The 22,762-nt window shown below is 40.6% G+C and overlaps 1 protein-coding gene across 1 annotated transcript in view; it reads right to left on the reverse strand.

Annotated features, from left to right (window-relative positions):
* Positions 1-22,762, reverse strand: part of PCCA (propionyl-CoA carboxylase subunit alpha) — a 294,366-nt gene that overhangs the window by 265,339 nt on the left and 6,265 nt on the right. The window contains exons 2-4 of the mRNA XM_074562236.1: positions 21,026-21,103; positions 17,555-17,602; positions 17,391-17,459 (exon numbers count right to left, since the gene is read on the reverse strand). Coding sequence (XP_074418337.1) covers positions 17,391-17,459; positions 17,555-17,602; positions 21,026-21,103 — 195 coding nt within the window. The remainder of the gene's footprint in view (positions 1-17,390; positions 17,460-17,554; positions 17,603-21,025; positions 21,104-22,762) is intronic.

Consider the following 22,762-nt stretch of genomic DNA (forward strand, 5'->3'; position numbering starts at 1 on the left):
CAGAGCAACTGTGGATCACTAATGAAGTTCAAAAGCCAAGCGCTCTTCACAAGCTTCCTGTCACCTTACCAACCTTACCTAGGATGCCAAGTACAATAGATCTGGCCCAGAACACCACTTACTTGCGCAACAGAACTTGAAGCATTTTTCACCTCAAGAACCAAGAAGTCTGTAAATAAAACATTATCTCTACGCTTCAAGCACTGCAAAATTATGAGCAAGACCAGAGAACTTTTTTCCACAGTGCTTTCCTTCCTAGATTAAGAGAAAGACTGCTAGAAGGAAACAAATAACTAAAATTGCCAGTTTAGTTTACAGAAGTGTAGCACTTAAGCAAGCACAGACCAGCAAATACCACTCCAAACAAGCTTCAAAGCTACAATATTTTAGAAGTGTTCTTCAACAATGAACTTCACATAGAAGCGTGTTAGTTTCCATTTTAACTTAAAAACAAACAGCTGCCTTCATACCAAACTTACTGCACCTCTAATTTCTTAAAGAGAATATGATTGATTATTTGCACCTTGAGAAAGGCCACTGTTGGCTTAACTGCTTGAAGTCGCACAATTCAAATTTCTTCCGCAGAAAGAATATTGGTGCAGAGAATACCAAGGCATGCATGCCTGCCTACAAAATGAATTGTTAATGTTAGCTTTACTCCCAGAAATCTGAAGGCAGAAAATTGTAATACTGATTGTATGCTTTAGTTCAGCTGATGGAAATATGACATTCTAGCAGTTGAAGACTTTCTTAAAAAGGCATATCTTAAAATCAAAAACTTTGTTGAAATTTCTTTATGTTAGTGCTCTGACAATTGCTTTTAACACAGCAGTGTGACTTCTTGAATCTCATTAGCCTAATTTAAAAAATTAGCTTTCAGAGCTAATTCACAAAGAAAAAACACACATGCTTATTTTTGTTAGCTAAGTTGTAAAAGAAAATTCTCTGCCGACAGAGCAAAAAACTGGCACAGACACAAACTTTACTATTAGGCAAATACTGAGCTGGACATTAAGACATAAAAACTACATTTTTCTTTTAAGTTATTTAAGTTAACTTGCAGCAGAATTACAGTATTTCCTCTGAAGGAAAAAAGGAAAAAAGAAATAGGAAACTGCTGTCAACAAGTATTACTACTGCAGAGCTCACAATCTACAAGCTTCTGTCAATCTTGAGCTCCACAGATACAGAACAAGAAGTACACAACAAAACTTCAGGCTCAATTTAACCCATTGAATAAACTAATTCTAAAAACCCTTCAAAACATTCAGCAACTAAAAATTAAATACAAGTTACATTTCTATGTAACTGTATCATAAGTAAAATCAGATTCATCATTAAAATTTATGTTATTACCTAAAAAAATAAGTCATTTATACAACTAAAATCTCCCCCAAATTATAGTCATAAATTTGTATTTACAGAGAACAGTGACATATTTGAGGGAGCTAGAGATCCTTTACATATTCTTGTTTTATCAAAAGAAAAGCTAACATTGATCTAAGAGATATACAAGATCTTTATCATTAAAATGACAAAAAATACAGTAGCAAAATCCATATTAATACTATGGTCTTGTAAAATCAAAGCTTTGAATTCAGCACTTAATTACTGAATAGAGAATCACCAACATTGAACTGAGTACTACATACAGCACAGCACAAAAAATGACTACTCAAACCAAAAGTACAAGAAATGTTACAGTGGTTTCCAGAGTTCTCAAAGTTTTACTATCCTTAACCAGGTGAACACCACAAGCAAATACATAAATAGTTCAAAGTTTCAACCAATCTTAAAGTTATAAGCAAGGAAAGCAGTACCTTGCTGAAAGCATAAGAGAAGAAACAAAGCAACACCTTTGTTTCTGAAGGTTTCTCAAGCCCCAGCAGCAGGTCACTGTGGCAGGCAGGGAGACTGCCCAAAAGCCCAGCCATTCTGCATTTCATTCTCCTTTACAAAAAGGAAAGTTGGCACTTGTTAGGTTAATGGTTGGACTCAATGATCTCAAAGGTCTCTTCCAACCTAGATGACTACGACACCGAGATCTGGCCATATCTGGCAATGGTGCCCAAAGGCAACTCCACAACCTCTGTCCCTTCCCTCCCATGTACACAAGGTTTTCAGCCACTAAAAACAGAGGCAAACAGTACTAGAGTCAGCCACCTTGAAATTCATTTTGGAGCCTTTCTCACCACCTATGTGAGGAAGAGACCCAGGCAGACCAAGCCAGACAGGCTTCCAGCACCAAAGCTTCACTGCACCAGGCAGACCACCTGCCAGGGCTATAATGGAACACCACAGTACTTAAAACCTGTTACTACAGCCTTTTTTTTCCTTTTTTTTTTTTAAAGCTGAAGGACTGCGTTCCCGTTAGTCTCCAACACATTCAAAGTACCAGCTTCTCATCTCCACAGACCATTAGCCAGGTAACACAACTACCTCTTATGTTCAGGAAAAAAAGTTTAACCTGAAACGGCAGGGAGATGCAGCCCCCAGCAGCCACAATACACTTGTTCTGTTAGTTCTTCTCCATGACAAAATCCTTCACTTATTAAGCAGAAACTAGCTAAACAAAAGTCAGTTCAGCAAGTTAAGTTTTTCCTGGGTTCAGGAGCATTTCTAGGAAACTGACAGTTCCAATACTCAACCAGTAGTGGCATCCAGAAGAGCCAGTTAAGAGCAACAGCTGTGCATGTTGGAACAAAACCATCATTCAGAAGTTGAACTGAAGAGCTTTCAAACAGCTAGAGCACCATATGCAAAATTGAAAACCGTTACATACAAGATCAACAAAGTTATGTAGGAAAGTTTGTCATAAGCATGAGCTATTATTTAACTTTCCAGACATCATATTTCAAATTTTACACTCATTTTTAATAAAAATTGAGAGACAACTGGAGACTTATATGTACACTCATTATTACTTTTTTTAACCTTTTCAGAATCACATCAGTATTTTGATAATTGTATATGCCAAGGGAAATCTTTACTGAAAAAAAAGCTTCCCCAAATCTGAACCTGATAGTTCATCCATAGGTGGCAGACAGTTTAAAAAAAATCCCACAGGTAAAGAAACAGGTCATATTTCCATAATAAGCATTCGGGTTATCTGTGAAGAGGCATTCCTTTTCTCATCAAATATGATGCCATAAGTGATGAAAGAGAGCTTCTTTCACATTGCACAGCCAAAGACTATGGACTAATCATGTATTTGCCCATTTGACATCATCATACAAATTAACTTAGTCTGTGTTTTGCTTTTACTTGCATAAAATGAGTTCTCCCCTCACCTTGTAGGGTTTTTTTAAATAGAAGCAATAGTGAGGTTGGATGGGACCTCTAAAGATCTTATTCAATTTTTCAGTCACTTCGTAGTTCAGCTAGGTTGACTGCCTCACAAATTCAGCTATTGAGATACTACGGGACACCAGTGAGAGCCATGGTACAGCCAAGGTAATTGACATCCACTGCTCTTTTTCATCCATGGACCTGGTCATATCAAAAATGGCTACCGGGTTACCCAGGCACGATTTGCCACAATAAACTCATATTGACTGCTCTCAGTCATATTCTCTACTTCATGTAACACATGGCTTCCAAAAGAATTCACACCACGTTTTTTCCAGTTACTTCCCTGTAGTCCTCTGGATCAAAGAAACAGTTACCTCCTCCCAGTCACCAGGAACATCCCACAATACTTGACATTTCAGCAATGAGAGTGAACAGTCTCACAATGAAATCAGCTCATTCCCTCAAACACATCCCATCCATCCCACGAGCTTTTCTGTGTCCAATTCACTTACCTAACACCCACCTGATCTTTCCCTACTGTGAACAGGACTACGCTTTGTCTGGTACTCAGGCACCTAGAAGGCCTAGGAGTGGACTTTCCCAGTAAAAGCCAAAGCAAATTAGGCACTGAGTTTCTCAGACTTTTCCATACCCTTTGCCATTATTAGGTACCTTGCCTAATGAGCTGGCATTTTCCTTTTCCTTTCTTTTGTTGCTGATACAGAGAAGCTTCCTGTTGCCCATTCACATCTTTCAGTATACAGTCAACAGACACAGTCAACACAAGAGCTTTGGCTTCCTTAATTATGCCACTTCACACTCTGACAAGTTTTTCCTCCCTGCCTTCACCTGCTGTATACTCACTTTCTGCATTTGAGCTCTGCCTGAGTTCCCCAGACAGGCCAGGCAGGCTTCTGCCATGCTTTCTCAGCCTTCTCCACATCACAATAGGCAGGTCCTGTGCTTGGAGAAGACTATCCTTGAGCATCCACCAGCTCTCCTAGGCCACTTTAACTTCCAAAGCGGTCTCCCATCGGGTCCTGGCAACCAAATCCTTGCTCAGGCCAAAAACCTACTCTCCTACCAGGGTTGTAATTCTGCTATTTGACTTACTCCTCACCACTTCCAGAGTAGCCAGCAGGCTTCACCTCCCTGATCACCTTCTTCCTCTTTGTAAGAGGTCCAGCACAGCATCTCTGCTAGTTAACCTATCAATCATTTGTGTCAAGAAATCATCTTCCACACATTCCAGAAGACTCCTCAAATGCTTTTACTCTGTCTTTCCAGACAATATCAGGACAGTTAAAACCCCAGATGAGTACCAGGGTCCGCAGTCACAATGCTTCCTCCAGTTTTCTAGAACTGGTTTAATCTGCTTCCCATTCCTGATCAGGTCTGGGGCAGACATCCACCATAACATGGCTAGTGGCAGAAGTCATGGCCTTCCCTATATTGAGGGTCTCTCTCCTACATTTACTCAAGCATAGCCACTTGCAAAGCTCTTGGCTCTGCAGGTTCTCTGCAAAAAGCCTGTCAGCCTGTTTATTCTTCCTGATCCTGCAGTCAGCTCATCTCCTCCCTGCAGCTCTTTCACCTGCAACTCAGCGCCTGGACCAGTGCACACCTCACACTTGTGAGGGCACACAGCCCCTAGTCCCAGCCTCAGAGAGAAGCACCAGGCATCTGCTACACCACAAGACATGGAAGGCCCACTCCTTCTATGTACTTCAAATATTAATTCATGACTGCTGGCAAGATTTAAAATTAATACATGTTCTTTCACTCAAAGCTGCTTTTCCTTCACACTTACAATATGGTATAATAAGGAAGCAATGACACCATGGGACAACTTTTGCAGGGAGTATCGTAAGAAACCAGTCCCCAGTATTTAACTTGCAATTTAACTTCCAAAGCGTCCTTTGGGAATGTTCTGCTAATACCATCTAAGAACAGACAAATCTCTATTAAAGTTTTGTTCAAAGAAAGAAATTGCACTACACAAATAAGTTTTAAGCTCCTATGACATCTTGCTAAATGCACAGAATCCCAGTTTGACGCAGGGCCCCCACCAAGGTCTGGTTACAGATCAGAAGAGCTCCCTTGTATTCACCAAACTGGCATCTTCACCATGCACACGTGCCTGCCCCCTTTATAAGCATACATGGTGAGAAGCAGGATCAGAATTATCCACAGATGTTTTATACATACATATATATATATAAAACTAATATCAGTGAGAAACAAGACAAAGACAAAAACAAAAGCATTCCCTAGGGGATAGATGTTGTATTCTCTGGAAGACAAGAAAGAAAAGCTTCATTCAAGTTATCTTTGATACTCCACTGCTGTCTTAAATCAGTGGAAGAAATTAATTCCTAATAGAAATATGACTGTCAGATGCACCTGCACTGTTGAGAACAACTTTAACATTTAAGTTATACCAAAACATACTGATTTTCATTAACTAGCCATTAGACATTCATGTGAACAGTTCTTAATACAAGCCTTTTAACAACATCCTTCAGGACCTCCACTATTCAGCATCATGACAAAATATTAGAAAGGAGGAGTCCGAATACCAAGCACTCCGTTTCACACATCTGGAAGAGTAACACACTGTTTGGAACCACATGAAAAACAAAGCCACTTACCAGAAGAAACTTAAAACTGCCTTTTTTCCCCATCCCCCCATTCTCGAGACACAACCCCTGCCAAAGTAAATAAAGAAATATCACCGTAATATGGTGATAAGGCAGGTCATCTGATCCTTGAGAAAGTGCCTATAACATACTTAGATAAGAATCTGTGATAAAAAGCACCAACGAATAAGAGCTGGAAGATCACCTGGTCACACCTGTTTCCATGCAACACCACAAACCTACTGCAATCAGTGGCCACATGCCAGCATCCCACATTGCTAACTGGGATCCTATCTCTATGCAATTCAACACAGTTGCCTCAGCTTCCATTCACATTCTCCTCCCACAGGGAGTCGTTCTCCAATAGTTGTGTCATTGTGGGATTCAAGCTCAATGCATGTTCATTCCACTGATGGCTGCATGCACTTAAAGAGAACTATAATACTGAACTATAATCTAAGATTACCAAAAAAAATGCAAAGGAATACATAACAAGTTTATGATTTCTTAACAGGGTTTCTACAACAGGCATTAGTATAGACTAAGATTTTTGTATTACTGCAAAAAAGGGTGTTTGAAGATGAAAAAGGAACAGCTTTAGTCAGGCAGCTCAGACTGCTCACGTGGAAGAAAGGATGTGAAGAAATGCGCCCCCTTTTCTTTCTCCCACTCCCCCCCTTCCAAAGCACTATCATTCACTGCCCCCAACAGGTCCTATCAGTGCACACTGAATCTATGGTTGCTTCTCAGATTCATTCATAATGCATCAGGAAACTACAAACAGAATAAAAAGGATGAGAACAAAATTATAAAAGGTCTATCTTGGAGACATACTTCCTGGACAGTGGTGTCCCATTGCTACAGAAAGCAGACAAGGGAGACGAAATGCTTTCACAAGCATCAGTGTGTCACAAGTGTGCCAACAGCTAAGCTCACATTAAAAATTGTTTCACTTCAAGAGCTGCCAGCATCCTACCTCATGATGTCCGTAACATTACAAGTCAACAGGCGAACAAATATTAAAGATTAGCTACAAAGGGACTGCAAGAATTCATGCAATACTATGTATCAAATTAGTGAAACTCAGGAGCATTGCCCGATTAGCACGGCAAGACAAAGACAGAACCCAAAAAAGGTACTATATCTAAACAGAATACATGCATCTCTATCAACCCAAGTCACCACTACGTATAGCTATTACCTTGCACCACCTATTCAAGCACAGACTACCATTCTCCACCTATATTAAACAAGATACATGAAGATTAAGGGGAGAGGGCATCAATGCACCACAGTCCTTTTTGGCACCCAACATGGGGCATGAGGTATACAAGATAAGGATAATAATTGGGAAAGGTAACAGGCAAAACATGGACTGAACACAGCTAGTGAACCAAGAGTGATTGTGGGGAATTTCTGTTGTAGTTCTGGTGAAGGGAAATAAAAGGGTATCTCAAACTCATTCTTTTTAAATTATAATGCTACTTTGTTAAAAGTAAACAAGTGAAAGCCAGGTGCTTTTTAAGAACAAGGAATAGAATATAACCCAGAACCACAACACCCATAACAGTGACACATGCATCCATATGTGTAACTTATACCCTGCAAACCACACTGCTTTCCTTCTCCCTACTATACTTTCACTTTGTTTCATGTCTCCAATATTGAGTTTTTCCATCTTTCAGACACTTCATATGTAATTCAGTTCCTTAACAACCTTCCCTGGAAGAAGAGCACTGGGATCCCATCCATGGAACCACAGCCTGTCAGCCACAGACCCCACAACACCCTGGTAGCTGTTTGTTGAGCTATACAGCTAACAACCAAGGAAAGCATCTGGCTTTAAATACAGCCTTGCTTACAAGAACGTTTTAAGATGGCTCTGCTTTCCAACCCAGCTCTTCACACAGTCCCACTGCATACCCCACCACAGGGGGATGCAGGGGAAAAAGGGGCAGGGAAGAAAATTGCTATCAGGGATACAGGCTCATAGTGACTTGAGACACTACATCTACACTGCCTCTCAAAAGGTTTATCAGCTACTTTCCTTTCTCCCAGCCCCTAACCATGTGTCCTGATGGCATTAGCTCTAGCATTCGTTAACCTACGCAGGGAGTCACATCAGCTTACTGATCCACATTTCTTTCTTCCCCGCCCCCCCACTCTTCTCAGAGGATAAGCAGGCCTGGATCCACTTAAAAGGCTGCACATGTAGCAGTGCCAACAAGAGTGTCAGCTATGCAAAAGACAGGAAGATAAGGAGGGGGAAAGAACTACTCTTAGTAGGCAGCACAGGCTTGGATCACTCGTAAAAGCCATTTCACAAGCACCTGTGAGCATTATTCACAAAAAACCTGCCTCGGGTTCATCTCTGTCTAGAAGTTGTCTTAATAGAAAAGGGAAATTCAGCCCAGCTGACCAGTGTTTACACCCACACAGACAAGAAATGAGACAATATTACCAAATAGCATTGCTCACAAACACTGCCTGAAAACAGAACATCCTTGAATGTCCACAGCCACAGCTGATAACAGCACAGCTGGCACAATATAAACTGCAGGAGCAACAAATGTGAATCTGCACAATGAAACTGCTGAGCACCTGGGTGAAGGATAAAGTCAGGAAAAAGAGACAGGACACTCAGCAAGCCTCAAAGGAGAAAGTCCAAGAACCTTCTGCTCTTGTCTCCAAGGGCATGCGGCAGCAGGAAACAATGTCACTGTGGCACCTCTCAGATGAGCATGGTATAACTACCTTTTTTGGTCACACCAACAATGTTTAATTGCATAAAAGTTACTACATACAGCACTTCCCAGAACCACTGCTGGAAAGGTCTAGAGATTAACACAAGCAAAGTGGACTACAACAGGTGTACATTCACTTGTTTTCTTGGGGCAATTCACTGCAATAAGCACTGTAAATTTGAGCCAGCATTATGGCAGCAGGAGCCATTGATCCAGAGCTGCCGGTGACAGTATTTCCAGCAGTGTCGTCCACAAACACTCATGGCTTCAAAGGAAGGAGCTGCCTGCTCTTCCTCTGCAGCCCAAGAGAGGCAAGTCTTCAGAAGAAGCGAAGCCTGCTCAGCCTGTCACCTACACTTTAAAGTTGATCACTGAGGTGCCTGTAAATCTCCAAACCCCAGAGCTCTGCATACAGTGCCAGAGCCCTGCAGCCAGCATGGCAACAGAAGTCAGTTTAACCAATGACTGACCTACTCCCAACTCATCTTGCCTCCATACATGGCTCCAGCATCTGCCAGACGTCCCACTGAAATATTTTAGCATGCTAAATCAGTAGAGAAAATAACTAACTTGACAAATAAGGTGTCTGGTGTGTTTAGAGCACTGAAACAGCTCAGCACAAGGTCAGAAAAGTGCTAGAGCAAGAAAGGGCCCCAGAAGTGCAATTAGAGCAGCTTCAGTGTACATTAGCATTTAAGTTTAAACAAGGACTGGATTTTTTTAAGTCAATTTCTCAGTCATCCCCACGTACAACATATTTGTCTCCAATAGACAGCTGTCTTGAAGCACAGGAACTGGATATCTTCCAGGCAAAACTCCACCAAAAGACACAGTCCAGCAAGCACATCAAACCACCACTAGCAGGCACCGAGTCCACAGCACCAGACTAGAACCAATAAAACAGCGGTGCTAAAAGGCAGGCATCAAGGACACCATGCTGAAAACATTCAGTATGAACCATTTCACTCTACAGATCCACTCCTATTACTCTACACTACCTACTGATGTAGGCAGTCATCACCACCCACAGAACCACTGCTTCACTCTCCAGAGCGCTGAGCGCCTGCACGTTTAAGCCACAACTAACTTCTCTGAGTGGGCTTCCACATTTTCCTGCCCCAAGGATAATTCAGTACAACTTCTGACAACAAACACTTCTCCCAAATAAGCTTTATGCCAAGAAATGAATTTTAATCCACCCTTCAAATAAGTCAGATTGGTAATTAAATAACTCTCTCCACAAGGGTCAAAAGATCTGGATTCAACTCCCTCTTTCCAACCCATATTTCCCATCTCCAAGAAAGTAACCCAAGAGGGCTATAGCAATGATGCTTAAAATATTCTTGCAGCATCATTTCAGCTCAGCCATCAAACTACACAAAAGGAGTCTGACCCATTCCAAAGGTCACATGTGCATTTCACATCATCTTACAACTGATTAAAATGCACAGCCAGTCTTTGGAGAACAGACTGAAACTTTAGGACTCTAGAGCTCTGATGAGCCCCCCAACTTTCGAAACTGCAGATTAAGCTTCCATTGCTCCTCATAGCCAATGAAAAATTTATTATTTCCTCATCAACAGTGCCCTCCACCAAGCCACTCCGCTTAGAAGCGATGATACAGTCTTAAAAAGAAAAAGCAGATGATGCTTGGCAGACAAGATACAACTCTGAAAAAAAAAAAAGCACACTCCTTCCACAGAGGCATTTGAGTGTTCACAGGATGACCACCACCTACATTTCTTATGCTTTACAAAACTGTTCAGTAGTTGACTTGATAGAACAGGGGAACAGGATAGTAACATCACCTCCACCATCTCTTGTGAAGAGCTGAGACACATGCTGTCTTGTTTTTGAAACAGAAGGTAAATACATTGAAAGAAGGGCAGAACACCAACTGCAAACCAGACCCTAATGTTTCCTTGATGTGAGCTGCTACATTCCTATCCTGTGCACCTGGCAAATACCACCATTTATGAAGAGAGAATTTCTCCAGACAGTACATGGAGGCAGAGTCCATTCTGTACACTCTAGACAGTCTGGGAATCATGTATTTGAACAAGGCATTAAAATATTAAGTTTCCTTCTCGTATGAACTTGAACAGATCTCTCCTCAGGTTATCTGAGCACAAACTCCTGAAGTGCCATTGGGAGGAAACAAGCTGTCAAAATGACTGAATTTCAACTTTTATAGCAGACGATGGAAGAAAGCTTTGCATATTTTAAAGTAAACAGCAAGAAAAAAAAGTAAATGAGAGTTCAGAAAAACTTTAAGACCTCTGTATTTGTAAGTTAGTTACAAGTAAAGAAAACACCTTTGTTTTGGATAAACTTCCATTTTTCAATCTAATTTATTTATTTAGATTAAAACTTAAATGCCACATTCCTCCCACAATATTTTTTTTGTCAATTAGATTTCTTAAGAACAAAAGCAGCTGACAGCATCCCATTAAGCTACAGGAAAGTCTTCAGCAAAATTCAAAGTTTTTATTGTTTCAGTCAAAAGCTCAACTTGCTTACACAAATTCATTCAGCTCAATACAGACTTGGTATAGAAACTTACAAGCTTAATCAGCTTTGCAGTTTCCCTAAACCACATTTCCCCCCAACTTCCTTCTGAAATACTGCCTCAGACTCCAAGCTCAAAAAAAGAAATAAAGTTAGGAAAGGAATATAGATCTTCCATTTCTAGGTTTTGTTTTTTTTTTTTCCATTTTCCTTCACTCAGAAGACTACAGTTTCTGGAGAACAGCTGAATTCTGTGCAATTACTTTTACATCAATAAAAGCATTTGCATCATTTTTGGTTTTATATTATCTAGCAGAACAAGATGATGATCTGCAAAAGCTAAAAACATTTAGAGATGTCTAAGTTTAAGGCAATTTAATACACTAACACCTGAAGTCTTACGTGACTTGATTGAAAAAAATATGTTTAGAAGTATAACTAACTGCCCACTACTCCGTAAAGTTTTAGTAGTTTACATTGCTTTCCCATGGGATTTTTTTCAGTCATTTATAGTTCATTGCTTCGTATGGCTATAGAATCCCTGCTGTGTTAAAAAATGCCAAATAAAATTATATCTCATTCACTGCTTTATGCTATACCTTCTTTTGTTCAGATCCAATTAGTGAAAGCTTGTTCTTCATTTATCATACTTTTAGCTGATTACATTAGGCATTACAATAGTTCTCTAGCTTTCCTTGACAATGTTTGCACCATCAGTGTTACATTTATGGTTGAGGAGGCTCTTTCATCTTAACCTTCTATTCCAATCAGTTCAGGGGGAAAAAGTACATACGATTACTCTTGTTCAGCCAAAACTCTTTGCTTGTTCTCTCATCCCAAAAATAAATTCCACCAGATGTTTTAATTAAAAAAATTTTAAATTCTTTTGGTCCTTCCCCACTTAACCTATCCAAGTGTAAAGAATTAATGTCTTGAAAGCTGAACTCTGAAGTTAAAAAAAAAAAAAACAACAGCATTTTGAAGAGTATAGAATGTCTTTCCTCTGATTTCCCCAAAATAACAGATGTAATAAAGAGTATTAGTCAGGATTTTTAAGGCCCTAAAAAGCATCCATTATGACCTACTTTTCTCAACATACTATGTACCACAAGAGCAACTGTATGCTCTAAGAGGGTCTAAGAAGCCATTTTATCAGGCTGTTTTCCCCAGCCACTACAATGATTTTATTTCAGGACAGTTGTTAAAGCAGCAACTTCTCTTCTACTGCATAAATAACTTTGTACATAATCTTTCCCCACCCCCCCAATTCACACCCCCTCCCACCTCTGCTAAGGTAAGTGTAATCCAATTCCATTTAATACCATCTCCAGCTACCTGTAACTTTGCATCAATACACAAATACCCAAAAGTCTGAAGTCACCCACCTCCTTTTAAGCTTTGTTAACATTCCCTTCCCATCACCTTAACAATTCTAACCTATAGAAACCCTTCAGATCTTTGGCCATTTTTTAAATTAAGTGCACAAAACAGCATTTTTGCTCTTTGTATTTTCCTCCTTCAGGTAAGTTTTATTTGGCTCTCAGTAGGTTGTTCAGTTTTCACCATATTCTCAATTTATAGCAGTCCTTTCTGCTGCTTCCTGCTCATAACAGTTAATTAAGTTTTAATTTCTTGAAGTTAAAATTCCTTTGTACAGTTATAGTCTAGTTACCTTTCATTAATATGTAAAATTAGTATGTCAAAATTACTATTTCTCTAATGGCATACTCATTCTCCAACACCATTTGCCACTGTGTTCCACAGAAATTAAGTCTGAAGAACAAGAAAGAGTAAGTAGTTTCATTGAAGGTCTAGATCTATTTCAGCTATTCCTACCACCTCCATTCAGCACTGTAAACTCCACAAGGATTTCAGAGAATTTTAACATTAGAAAACAAAAGAAGAGTTGAATATTCAGCAAAAAAAAATCCAAAATAAAGTTCTAGGATAAGATTATTCACTAAGGAATCTTACAGTACCTTTATTCAAAGACCAATGACTTTAAGATTATGTATACTGTTCCCATCCAAACACTGGTGAAAATGCCTGCTTGGGTCATTTATCCATATGACACTGGATAGGGAATGAACTAGAACCTAACACTGAAGAGCCTGAATTCCTAGATACCTTGTGATTGTTGTTCCCGCTCCCCCACCCACCCCGCCTTAAATATTTAGTGAGCACACTCAGGGAACCCTGCTTCAGTTCAGTTTCAGTTCTGTTTTTAAACAGTATGACGGAAAGGAAAGTCAGAGAGATGTAACAGACTGTCTGGTTTACCTTCCTTTTAAAGTTATTTGTAAAAATGAATTAGTATCAAGAGGATCAGACTACCCATGTTTCAGCAAGTAGCTACACAGGTAGCGTAACAAGGGGCTATTACTACATCTCAAAGGTTACTCTAAGTTCTAAACAGAAAATTTACCTACTCCAATTAATGTTATTTCTAAACACTTTAATCAAAAATATTTTTGTAAGCCATCCCTATCTACTCCAGTCACTTCAAACCAGGTCCTACTCTTTTTAGTAAAGATAAACAGCTTTGGGGTGCACAACTAGTTCAACCACATCCTGTTACATTTATTTCTGCCTTTGGTTTAATGACTATCGTCATCAGGGTAGCTGCCTGCAATATTCATTGCCTTTGTGATACAGCTCTTTTAAGAGCGAGGGATGCCTTGCTTAATCCTGTCAAGCACAAAATCAGCTCCCAAGCTTGATTTCAGAGTGTTGGAGATTTTCCTACCACTGGTACAACCAAGAAGGTAGCTGCTGATGGAACCTGAACACAAATGAACAACACGGGACAAACATGGTTTGTTAGTTTAATAGCAAGTAATACAGTCAAAGAATTGGGCCTCTGGACTCGTCTATCAAGATCATCCAAACTGGCAGTCATGCATATCACTGTAACAGCCAGGTCATTCCCACAAACAATTAGTAACTGGAGGTAATCACATCATTAAAACACATTACATTAGTTAAGCTATTTCCCAGTGAAAGCACCCAAGGTAGTGCTTAAAGGATGTATGGTAGACATAACCAACATGCATACAATTAGACAAAAAAAACTAGCTTAGACATAATACCACTACCCTATTTGAAGCCCACGGACCAGTGTTTCAAGTAGCCTTTCTCTCATTTTCCTTTAAATACTTGAAGCTTCTTCAATGCACACAGCTAACGCTTAACCTTGTATAGATAGGTTTGATCAGTTTTTAAGTAAGGATCCAAAGAGCTAAGCAGACACTATTTCACCCTTACAGCATTTGTGAGAGCTTCATCTCCAGTCCATGAACTCAATGTCAGCATCTCATTTAACATACTTAATGTTATCTTTATGAACTCTTATGAGTATATTGATGCATTTCTGAGATACCAGCTTGGATTTCCTTTCTTTTATGAACCATTACAAATTAAAGACCCTATTTGTATTTTAAAGCGAAGACAGCACTGTAGATTGAAGCAGAGTAGACATATTTTCAATTTCCTCTTTCTAATGCACTATTTGTACTCCCTTCCCTAAGGCCATGAGTTGTACTTTTCCCTGTCATTCTTATTCCCTCATTATGTTCTTCAGTCGTGGTTTTTACTTACTACTTTCAGATTTTTTCTTAGTCTCCAGCTCCTAGCAGAGTCCACACAATAAACAAAGCCATCCAGACACACTGGAAAAAAGACCCATTCGTTTTCTCAAGTCTTTTGCAGACTGGTGAAATAATGTTTTCCTTTTTAAACAGCTTTTTTAGTCTATTTTCAGAATTAATTCATACCAGCAAACAAGGTTGTGCAGTGCTGCTAAACAGTGAATGCACTTATCCTAACAGCAGATACCATATACATAAGATGGAATACAAGTACCCATCCACACGCTTCAATTTTACCAGAGGGATCATAGATCATACAGAGTAGTTTGTATTCATGTCCACCTAACCCTTGGCTTCCAAAAGAATGAGAATTTATCATTATGTATGACACTCATCCACTAAGAATTCATTTCAGTCCACTGAGCATCCACAAACTACTATACTCTCACAGTTATAGCCACCAGTTAAAATCCAAACCAAGTATACTCTTCATTCACCTCAGAAAGAACTACTTGGCATAAAAATCCAGCAGCAGGGAATTTGACCCATCTCAGAAAAATCCTGTTTTTGTCCCTTGCTCTACCTACAGCCTATTTATATGAACCAAGATGGTCGTGTAGGAATAGAACAACAAAAGGACTCAAACAAAAGCGCTGTCAAAGTCCAAAACTCCCAACAGTTCTCACCTTTCACTTAACTCTGAAAACACTCAAGTTTAACTACTTTCACAGATTCCATCAACCATCCTTCAGTTTTTCAGTGCTGAGCAACCCACCACCTATATTCACAAGTCCTGTCCTGATAGCTTGTCTCTAGTCAACAAGGATATGCAAATTTGACTACACTTGTTGTTATATCACAAAGGAAATTATCTCCTATTCTTGCTACAAGTGACTTAAAATGTTTCTAAAAGAGAGAAGGGAGTACAAGATCTGAAAATGGGTAAGTAGCTAGACAAGTACCTTCCTTGTCTAGATAGCCATTTTACCACTTTTCTGACGTGCTGCTGAATATTCAAGGCACTTCAATATCCACATCAAATGGAACAGCTATGGTAGGCCTGCTCAGCACAGTTGGGTAGGAGAGAGCATTCCTCTGAGAAACGGGAAGCAATGAGTTGGATCTATGAGGCACAGGAAAAATTTATACCAAGTTCTATACTATCTAAGACCCACTTTTCATTGTCTTTTTTCATAGAATCATTTAGGTTGGAAAAGACCTTTACGATTGAGTCCAACCATTAATCTAGCACTGCCAAGTCCACCACTAAGCCATATCCCTAAGCAGCATGTCTACCTGTCTTTTAAATACCTCCAGGGATGATACCTCAACCACTTCCCTGGGCAGCCTGTTCCAATGCTTGGCAACCCTCTCAGTGAGGAAGTTTTTCCTAACATCCAATCTAAACCTCATCTGGGGCAACTTGAGGGCATTTCCTCTTGCCCTATCCCCTGTTACTTGGGAGAAAGGACAGACACCCACCTCGCTACAACCTCCTTTCAGGTAGTTGTAGAGAGTGATAAGGTCTCCCCTCAGCCTCCTTTTCCCCAGGCTAAACAACCCGTTCCCTCAGCCACTCCTTGTAAGACTTTGGCTCGAGACCCTTCAACAGCTTCACTGCTGTTCTCTGGACACACTCCAGCACCTTCATGTCTTTCCTGTAGTGAGGGGCCCAAAACTGAACACAGTATTCAAGGTGCAGCCTCACCAGTGCTGAGTACAGGAGGACAACCACGCCCCTAGTCCTGCTGGCTACACTATTTCAGCTACAGGCCAGGATGCTGTCGGCCTTTTTGGCCAACACTGCTGGCTCACATTCAACTGGCTGCTGACCAACACCTCCAGGTCCTTCTCTACCAGGCAGCTCTCCAGCCACTCTTCCCCAAGCCTGTAGCACTGCATGGGGTTGTTGTGGCTCAAGTGCATGACCTGGCACTTGGCCTTGTTGAACCTCATACCATCGGCCTCAGCCCATTGACCCAGACTGTCCAGACACCTCTGTAGAGCCTTCCTACCCTCAAGCAGGTCAACACTCCCACCTAACTTGGTGTCCTCTGCATTTACTGTGGTTGCACTTGATCCCCTTGTCCAGGTCATTAATAAAAATATTAAAGAGAACTGGCCCCAGTACAGAGCCCTGGGGAACACCACTTGCGACCGGCCACCAACTGGCTTTAACTGCGTTCACGACAACTCTTTGGGCCTGGCCCTCCAGCCATTTTTTTAACCCAGCAAAGAGAACAGCCATACAAGCCACAAGCATACAACTTCTCCAAGAGAATGCTATGGGAAGTGTTGTCAAAAGCTCTATTAAAAAAAATTTAAGTTTCACTGCCACTCTTACACTTGGTGCACTTATCTACCAGGTTTAACTGCCTGGCTTAATCCAGGGAAAAAGCAAGGTAACATTTACCCAAGCAAAACGCAGAAGAGTTCACACAAAATACACACTAAATACTTGTTCAGTCCTCTCCCCCCAGGCCTTGGTATTTCCCCTCCTTTCAAGCACATGGAGGAATAGGACATATACAAAGATACTTCAGAATCGCCAACATGCCCATCATGGTAAACAAGCAGCCTGCGTAACAGTCTGGTTGAGTTTGAATTCAAGTAGTACTCACAGCATTGGCATCGACATCACTGTGTATGGCAACTGTTTTAATCCCCATCTTCTTACACGTTTTGATGACCTACCATATAAGAAGTGACAATTATCAATATTTAAAATATCAACAGTTTAAGAATTAAGTATAAAAAGAAAAAACTTAAAAGATTACATACTTACTCGGCATGCAATCTCTCCTCTGTTTGCAATAAGGAGTTTTTCAAAAGTCTGAGGAGAAAAGAACAATAAGGATCTTGACAGATGAACAAAACAAGTTTTTCCTCCCTCCAGAAACACACATTCTTTTCTCCTCCACTTCCACTAAAACCCTGGTTCATCCATGAGCTTGTAACTCCAAGATCACTACTTTTAAGAGTGTTCTGCCTATTTAAAAGTGATGATATAGCATAAAAGGTATGCTATACAAGATCTACCTGGCATATATACAGGTTCAGAAGAAAAAGGTGTTGGCTATTCACACTAGCATTCCCTGGATCACCTTATCACACACTGTGCAGAAACTAGAACTCTACAGAGGCTCTAGGAGACAGCCAAGTCCAGGGAAAAGACATTAATAAGCTCTGCCAAAACACACAACAACCACCTCTACCCTGGAAGCACTTAAGTCACATATTTTTTCATGCACAGAAGATATTCAAAGGAGGTACGCTTACCATACTTCCCAGGTCTCTTTTTTAAAACTACACAAAGGGAAGGATCCCGTATTATGGCAGTACTCTAAGGATCATGTTTTAAAAGTTTACACCTACATTCTGCTAGAGACAGAGCAAATGCCCGTGCCAATGTTGCCACCCTTCTGTGGGAAGTTACCATCACTGTTGTTCTCCCACTGCAGTACCCATGTGAACGCTCCCAAGCCTGCTTTGGGAAAGTACCTACACAGAACCTAAGCCTAGCTGATTTTACCTCTACTTGGAGTATGCTGGCAGATACCTGTGGTCACTGTCTCTAACCAGCACAGATGATCTGGAATACAATATTCATCTGACATGGGAGATCTTTAAAAGGCATTCCAGTCATAAGGAGTAGAAGTTCCTGTCTGCCTAGGGCATGAAGGTTAAAAGACAAACATTGCCACCCTGTACAGGCATGCTTGCTGAGTTGTACCAGCCTGGCCCTGGCCCCTCCTTGTAGCTGCACCTCATGTGAGGAACCTGGCAAAAGCCTGTATTGCCATCATGACACTGTTATACACTCAGTACCACTTAGCAACCAAAGCACAACAGAACAGCAGATCAAATTTAGTACACCCCTGAAATTCACTGTCTCCTTTCACACTGGAATGCACTTTGTGCTGTAAATATACCTTCAGTGCTCCTATCATGCCTGTAAGGAGGGGCTAACAAGCTGTAAGAAGTCAATGAGCCTTACACCCTAGACAAAAACTTCCCATTAAGAAAGAGTGGTGGATGAGCAGGGCTGCTCAGCATAGAAGTCTCATTGCTGGGAGTAAGGGTTATTGCTGTCACTGGCCTTGCTTCTAAATACACAGGTGCACTTTGATACTGCACCTGCTTGGTTGTAAACACAGGCTGACACCAAAAGGGACAGTCCTGCTTTACACTTAGCCCACTGCTTTCCATGCATCAGACCTAGCAGAGATGCAGCTTCAGGACACATCAGTTCAACACACTAATCGAACAGTCCCACTCTGCCTCCCACGCTCCAAATCAAAAAGCAGTATAGGGAACCAGCAGGACTCTCCCCTTCAGGGGCAGCCTGCAGTTATACCAGATTAGGTTTATCAAACTATACCCTAAGACATTTGATAGCTATTCTCCCTCCCCTACACCAAACAGCTGTTTTTCATATGGACTTGGCAGGGAGAGGAAGTATTGTCACTGCAGCAATGAAACTGCTTGTTACCCCCACAGTCATTAGTTAATTTGGGGAGCGGAAGACAGATGTTAAGAGGAGGGGAAGAAACACTGCAAAACCCCAACAGGAACTTCTATGGGCAGAGTAGGCTATATATTGTTTGCTCCCCTGCTCCAAACAGATATACTCAAGGTGCCCTTGACCAAATTTACTTCTTCAAAGTCAGGGCTGACCTGGCATCACATGACCAGTTTAAAAATACTACCATGTGATAACAACATACAGAAATTAAGTGATAAGACCCTCCAGGTAAGAGCTGCAACAAGCTCATATGGTAAATTCAGCCAGATCTGCTGAGAAATGCATACCATTGCCTAGTACACAGGCACACCCACACTCCACTCAAAAGACAAATCTTAAACATCCATAAGCAAACTCAGTTATCAGAGGTACAAATACTGTAAGAACACCACAGGAGCTAGCTCATTTGTTTGAAGGCCCTTTTTAGCTGGGGACCTGGTCTAAAACCCAGTGAAAAAAACAGAAAGTTTTCCACCGTGCTCACACAAATTGTTCCTGAACCTAAAGGAGTTGCTTTATTATTCAAGTATGGTCACAGCACAAGATAAGACTCAGTATCAAGATGTTCAGAATATTTAACATTCATTTTAATTTTCTAATTCTGCAATAAAGACACTAACAGGAAGAGACAAAGACAAGTCTCAAGTCCAGCGCATAAAAAAATATCAGATGATGCTTTAAAGTAACATGCAGCTTTTTTATGTGACTTAAACTAATTAGTTTAAAAGAGTTTTTTTATTAAAGCCTGGTCATTACAAAGGCAGTGGAAGGGGCAGTGAATGGAAAAAGCAGAAAAGAGATTAAACTATCTGTAGTAGCCCCTGGTTGGAATAATGTAGCTCTCCATAGTTAAGAGAAACTAAATACTCAATCACATCATCTGAACGTAACTATGCCTTTAGAAAATGCAAAGGACCTTGAATAAGCAAGACCTTAAGAATACAGATTTCTTCAGAAGACTTCTTTTTAAGCCACAGCTCTAGGTACATACTGGTTTTCCCTGTTTTCTGATACTGCTTCACCACTGGTTGATTGCTTCTACACTGGTATACAAGGGCAAACCTATCAGTCCTGAACTGTCAGCACTCTTGCCCTTCAATACTAGCATACCTTCAGCCACATTATTTTTCCAAGTGTGTTACTTTAGAGGCCATGCCAAGACAATCTCCCACAAGAAAAGTTTTTCTTGGCTTGTAACTGTAAATTCAGATTGCTACTGCACAAGTCCCAAGACGAGGATTTACTATTCTCTGCAGGCCTTAGAGGCCCATCTTTATCCAAGCTCTAAAATTCTCACCCCTGTGTCAGATCATCTAACAATCATGCTGCCGCTATTGCATACTTTTGTTTCTATGAAAAGCTTTTGGCTAGTCTAGCTCCAAGATGTTTTGACAGGCTTATACCTCCCACACCATGCAAAATGTTAATAGTTCTTCCATAATTATAACATGTTCAGGCCAGTATGTAACTTTCCCAAGCTCACAATCACTTATCCAACCTTTTAAGGTATGCACTTGAAGTAGTATCCAATCTTGACAAGTATACTGCAAAAGCAACTTCCTTTTTGGTTTAAGAAAAGGAAGAAAAACATGCTATTAAACCAGGGACTGTGCACGGGTTATACTGGAACTACCATTGTTAGCAGCAGCACAGGGGAGAGGATAGCTTTAAAAGCCAAATGTCAGTGGTACAGTAAAATGTTAAAGAGAAGGCATGCACTACACTACTTACCTTTTCATTTGGATCATACACAGACGAATACAGTTTATATGAAGTTACAAGGCACCATCTTGAACACAGTGCTTCACACTACAGAAGAAAGAGGGAGTTAGACGTTTTTCTCCTGCTACAGTATTCCAGCAAGATAAAAACAGTTCATATACTGACATCTTGAGGAAACTCTTCCATATCCTTCTACTCCCCCACCAAGTGGATGAAAGCTTAGAAAGATCTGCCCCAGCCCCCAAGCACACACTCAACAAATAGTAACTAAAAACAATTCAGAAGCTGTAGTTATGAAGTCATTAGCTTAGGTATAAATTATTTTTCATAAACTCTCCACTACACCATCTTTTTTCCTTCTTCTTCCAAGAAATAACCACCAAGAAGTTCCCAGAAGAGCATGCATGTATCTACACACACCGGTGATGGGGAGAGTTCACTGCTAGGGAGCTGTTGGGAATACAGCAGGTAATGGACTGTGCCAGTATTCAGAGCAAAAGCAGAACAGACCTCAAATGCTAGTTCAGCTCCCAGTCTTCCCTACCACAACCCCTGACAGCGGTCTGAGGAAAAGAAGCCTTTTTCTCCAAGACTTCTGCTCCGAACCATCTTCCACAAAGACAGCTCCTATAGTTTAACAATTTTGCATACATCAGGAAAAGCATCATACACATACTATTTCAAAGAGAACATGATAGGTGATACAACATATTTGCTTGTGTATCAAGAAGGAGATTCAGACAGGTACTTCTCAAGCAAGTCAACTCGGAACATAATGGCAGTTACAGTTAACCATAAACAAAAATAATCAGAGATAAATGATCCCACACCAAAGTTGCATCAAGACAGACAGCTCTGGGAGAACTACTTTTGCTCACCCAGTTGGAATAGAGAAGACTGTAAAAAAGCCTTAATACTGAATATTGTCTATCAGGAAGCACAAAACAGCAATGACTGGCAACTGCCAGAACTCAGAACCCGTCAATTCTGTCTGAAAGAATTGTTTTCAGAAGCTGCAGAAATCTAACTAAGTAGTAGAAAGTAAAGGCGGCTCTCCTTTGAAAAGACTGGCGGGGGGGCGGGGGGCAGGGGGAAGATGAAGACAGACTACACTAGAAAGGAAACCAAAAATATAAGGAAGCATATGTTCATATAAACCACCTAATTATTCAGCCACCCCTTCCACAACAGTAGTAAACACAGAGTTTTATCAATTTTTCAATTATCTTAAGTTTACTGAAAGCTCCTACTGGCTCTGAAATAAGAGCGGCTGGCAATAACTGGAATGAGAACACTCCCCTACGCAGCCCTCTAGCCTGATCCAGTTTGAAGATACTGTTTGTGTTGCACCATAGAAAGCAGAAGCCAGCCCAGGATTGAGAAGAGTGTCACATTTGTAATGCAGCTGATACTATATAATGTTACAAAGGAAAAACCAATATATTTCAATACAAGTCCTATAATACAGAACTAAAAGAAGCCTTGAAGCACACTACCTCATGCCAGCTCAGGCCAAGCTTCACGAGTAGAAAACTGCTACAGCTTCACAAACCATTTAAAAGCCAATCACTAGTGGCAGACATAGCATTCACTGTCCCAGGTAATCCAGATAAACTTAATTCTGGAATAATTCAGACATTCTTAATTATTCTGGAATTAAAAAGTCAGTAGAAAGCAACTGTTCCACCCTGTTCCACATGCTGGGCTCTCTCCCACTCAGTTTTTTTGTTTTGGTGGGGTTTTTTT

Source organism: Larus michahellis, chromosome 1 (genome assembly GCF_964199755.1).
Source record: "Larus michahellis chromosome 1, bLarMic1.1, whole genome shotgun sequence".
Lineage (NCBI taxonomy): Eukaryota > Metazoa > Chordata > Aves > Charadriiformes > Laridae > Larus > Larus michahellis.